This window comes from Octodon degus, unplaced genomic scaffold (genome assembly GCF_000260255.1).
Source record: "Octodon degus isolate 3935 unplaced genomic scaffold, OctDeg1.0 scaffold00007, whole genome shotgun sequence".
Taxonomy (NCBI): domain Eukaryota; kingdom Metazoa; phylum Chordata; class Mammalia; order Rodentia; family Octodontidae; genus Octodon; species Octodon degus.
This window is the reverse complement of record NW_004524583.1, coordinates 23481186-23485846: the sequence shown is the minus strand read 5'-3', so window position 1 is coordinate 23485846 and position 4661 is coordinate 23481186. Positions and strand designations below refer to the sequence as shown.

The following is a 4661-nucleotide window of genomic DNA, read 5'->3' as shown; positions in this document are numbered from 1 at the left end:
GGGCCCCCTCCTGTCCCTCTCTTGGACAGAAGCTTTCTTTCTCTCAATAAATATATTCTGCTCATAACCGCCGTTTGTTCCTAAAATTCATTCTTTGGTTTTAGAGAACACGAACTCATTCAGGCCAGGTTAAAAATTTCAAGTCCCTATAAACATTTGTACGTGTAATTATAAAACTTATGAGTAGGCTTTTTTTGTCCTGACACATTCAAATGATAAATTATTTACAGATATCAAATCTAAAAATGTCAGAGCTTGAGTACCTTTTCAAAACAATATTAACTCCAGCTTAATTTGCCACTTCAGTAACTGGGGCGGTTATGTTGCAAGAAACCCTTTATATAATTCTCCATGAAAATTCAAGATAACTGAAAGGCTTTTGATCTTTCACCTTTCAGTGTTTTACTTTTAAGCTCCAATTACGTTATACAGTTACTCAATTGTTCAAATGTGTGCAGTACAGCTCTGCTGCAGCAGACTGGATTGTCAAAGCAGGTTAGCCATCGGTCACATCACACCATAGCCCTTGAAGGTGAGGAGGAATGTGCTGCATAGCAAGTGTAAAAATCCCAGATATTTGTACTGTCCCATGATGTTTCTGCAAGCAGGAACGTGTGTCGGAAACGTAGTGTTATTCTCCTCCTGTGTTGGTACTAGTTAATCTACTAAAATGTCTTTTCTTGGTAAGGCTAAACAATCTCTCAGTTGCTTCCTTCGTGTTCAAGAAATAAAGGGCTTCCCTGCATGAGTACTTGAGGGTGGACTTGGGATTTCCAGTTATATAGGTCACTAGTGCTAGCACAGACATAAACCATTACAGACTGGCTTCCTTCCCCAGCCAGTGGTACTGGCGTAAGCGCACAAGGGGTGAGGGGTGCAGGACACTGAATCCCCAATAGAGTCCGGCCCTGCCTCCAGTGATGGCTGCCTGTGAGCCTAGCAAGTTGCAGGACAGAGCAGTGGAGCAGCAAGTGGTGGGGGCACAGCAAGGGGATCATCCTCAGGGTCTGAGCGCAGGACTCTCCGATGGTGGCTTTTTAGAGTGGTTCTTGTCCTTTAAAAGGAGGATGTGCTCGGGACTGCATGCACACATGGGGTAAGCGCTCCGACCACACACAAGCAAGAATCGATATAAGGAAACTATTGGAGGAGGGGGGCTTGTCTAACCCCATTCCAAACTTGTACCAGGCCACTCCACAAAAAGTCCACACAGAAGTCCCGGGTCCAGCAAATCAGACAGCTGCCACACCAGCTTTTGCCCAATGATCTGTCCAGGAAGGCTGGGTAGGAGTCAGAGGCTCGTGGGTCAGAAAGCAAGGCTGGAGGCTGCAGACACTTGAAGTGGAAGGCATGGGGGTGGGGGTGGGGGACACCATACAAATGGTCACACATAATACTCGCAAATAGGAAAAACAGGTATTTCTAGTTCCAGGAAAACAAACCCAACCTCTTTTTTGTTGTTTTTAAGAAACAGGCCATTGGAATCCCTGATGTGGCTCCCATAGCCCTCCAAACCCTGACTCAGATGGGTTAGGACAAGTGACAACCACCACATCCAAAGGTGTCCAAAGTCCAGGCAAAGAAGGTCCCTGGATAAGCCGGAAGCAAAACTGAGTCTTAGCAGTGTGGCCAGGCAGATCTGACTGTTTCGTTCAACAGCAGTCTATCCCTTTCCCGAGCCCGGGGACAGGGCAAATGCTACTCGGCGGGGCAAACGCTACTCAGGTTGGGGAGTTGGGGCCTCCTAGGCTACAAATCTGGGGTTCAAGTGCGTGCCTCCCTGGGATCTCACTAGGGCCTCCATATGATGTGGCAAATGCATTTATTGAATTGAGTCACCCATGAATGCTGGATGCAGAAACAAGCAAGCTTTCTGCCCACGCTGGGCACCCAGTACAGGAACAAGAACTGACCCTAAAGGGAAGGAGGGAACAGTGACACTGTTCTAGTTCCCAGTCTAGTTATATGTGGTGGTGGTGGGGGGGGGGTGACTAGGTTTTTTTCTGATATGACCTATTGCAGCTACAGAAATCCTCCTACAGCACAAGGGCTTAGTTTATGACAAAGAAATAGAGGTGTTTGACATTTTACATAGGAAACAAGTAGTCTTGCGACAAAGCATGGGGTTGGTATCAAGTTAGGTAACTGACAACATTTACAAGAAATAAACTTTTTTTTTCCCCTACAGCAGAAGCATTTATTATACTAATAGAAAAATAACACTATTTGTAAATCAGGGTAAGCAGAAATATATTTTTCTCTTGCGTACCCATCCCTCAAATGTCAAAATTATTTTAACCCGTTCTTAAATTAACGGGAAACACAGATTATCAAGGTAGTATGTCGGTAGGAGATTTACTAATGCTACGTTAGCCCTGGAAATCAGAAACACAAAGTGAACTCATGCCGCTTGTTTTCTTTCTTTTTTTTTTTTTAACATTTATTTAGTGTGTGTGTGTGGGTGGGTGGGTGGCCAGCTGGCTGGCATGTGGTGCTGGGGGATCGAACCGCGGTCCCTGTGCTTTGCTTAGCTTAGTTTGTTCCAAGTAGGTGCTTTAGACCACTGAGCCATCTCTCCAGCCCCTTGTTTTCTTTTTGAGACAAGGTCTCACTATGCAGTTTGGGCTGGCCTTGTGTGTACTTTTGTAGCCCCCAGACTGGTCTCAGACTTGCAGCAATCCTCCTGTCTCAACCTGCCAGAGTGCTGGGATCGCAGCCATGTGCCACCATACCCAGTTCAGGCAAGAAATAAACTTAAGGGAACAGAAAGTTAAGCTCTAAGATGATGCCTGAATACAACATGGTGTCAGTTTGGTTCATTTTCCCACTTCACCAGAACTGTGAGAAAAAATATTCTATTGTTTATAAATTTTCCAGTCTTTGATAATTTGGTATAAATGTATAATAGACTGAGACATATGTTAAAAAGAAGAGCATGATTCTTTGTTTAGCTATTTGTTAACATACATTAAAAGCACATATTCTTAAAATTTTTCAGTATTTTATTCAAGAACATAGTATATATTAATATAAGATTCATGGCAGTCTTTATTGTTCATTATATGTTGAAAGTAAAGTTGTATTGAAAAATATAAGTAGATTGCTATGATGTTTTTAACTCTTCCCTCAATAGCTCAGAAACTGCAAGTGTTCCGTTCAATCATGTTTTTTCTTCAAGGATTTAAAATAAGAGGCATCTGCATCCTGTAAGAGTGACGGGAACATGAATCAGTCCTTATGCAGTGTACCCAAGTGCGTAACAAGATCTGTTTTTATAATCTTTAAATCTCTAAGTATTTTATTGTTTTTTGCTCTTGCCCTGTTAATTCATTTTCTCTGTCCTGCAAAATCAGGAAGAAATTAAATGTCTGACAAGTTGATTAGACATTAAAGTGGATTTTTTAAACAGCGGTAGATTATATAACAACAATATAGTATGGTCCTTTTTCATGATTCTCTTTTTCATGGATGACCCACATTTGCTGAATCAAAAAAGATAGTAACAAAATATATGAAAGAAATAACTTTATTAATAAAAACTATTCAAAGCAATCACTCTTCTTTGCAAAATACTATTTTATAATGTAGGGGTTAACTCATTACATTTTCCATGTTATTTACTGATTAAACTCTGATCCTGGTTTTCTCAGAAACAGTTGATAATAACGTTGATCACTAACTATGAAAACGAAAGCCAGGGGCCGGGGAGATAACTCAGTAGTATAAGCACTTCCCTGGCAAGCCCAAGGGCGTGAGTTCAATCCTCAGTTCCACCAAAAAAAAAAAAAAAAAGAAGAAGAAAAGAAAGCCAGATGAAGAAGGGATTGGCCTTTTGCTTCAGAGTTGGGCACAGGTGCCTCTGTGAAGTGCAGAGTAGTTTGGAAAGGAGGTAAAGGGCACTGGAAGCAAACCATGTGTGTGTGCCAGAACAGAACGGTCGATGCTACGAGGAAGAACACCGCAGGCTGAGGCGCACCCAGGCCTGGGGTGAAGTGGAAGGCAAGGCAGGGACACCTGAACCGAGACTGGTAGGACAGCAGCGGATGGAAGGAGAAGCAACAGAGAAGGAGCGCTGCTCCGGCATGTGCACTGGCCAGAGACTAAGGAGAAGAGAACCCAAGGCAACTTTTCAAATGACAGTGACTTCTCAAAGACTGGTGATAGCTCACAGTAACCCATCAGATACCTATGGGGATACTTTTTATACCATGCGACTAGTGGAGGCTTTTAGGCAGTGTATGATTTTATACTTTTTAACTGATACTAAGATTTTATACTTCAAGATTATATAAACTGCTCTTACCATACCACTTTTAAAGCTTTCAATTCTTTTCTTTCCAAACTTGTTGGTTATCCACCAGGCCCAGGTTGGCATATATTGCCACAAATATGCCACCAACAGAAAAGGTTGATCTCCAATCCAAACCTCTTTCAAATCATTGGCCATGGTGACTAACATCAGCTGCACACAGCGACTCGTGGCCATCTTGTATGACTGGTCCCCACCGTTGCCCACAGCCTAAGAAAAGATTGAAAACAAAGCGAATGGTGAGGACCCATGCTAGCTCACAGACCTCTCAAGTTAGAAAAGACCCAAAAGCTATCTGCTTGGGTCCCCTCGTGTCCCGCAGATGCTCCAGTACACACTGATGGATGCTCAT

At 42.8% G+C, this 4661-nt stretch overlaps 1 protein-coding gene across 1 annotated transcript in view; it reads right to left on the bottom strand.

The window, feature by feature from the left end:
• Window positions 1-2984: 2984 nt before the first annotated feature.
• Window positions 2985-4661, bottom strand: part of LOC101584459 (dehydrogenase/reductase SDR family member 7-like) — a 17676-nt gene continuing 15999 nt past the window's right edge. Inside the window, exons 6-7 of the mRNA XM_004624816.2 lie at window positions 4304-4519; window positions 2985-3204 (exon numbers count right to left, since the gene is read on the bottom strand). Coding sequence (XP_004624873.1) covers window positions 3157-3204; window positions 4304-4519 — 264 coding nt within the window. The 3' untranslated portion in view covers window positions 2985-3156. The remainder of the gene's footprint in view (window positions 3205-4303; window positions 4520-4661) is intronic.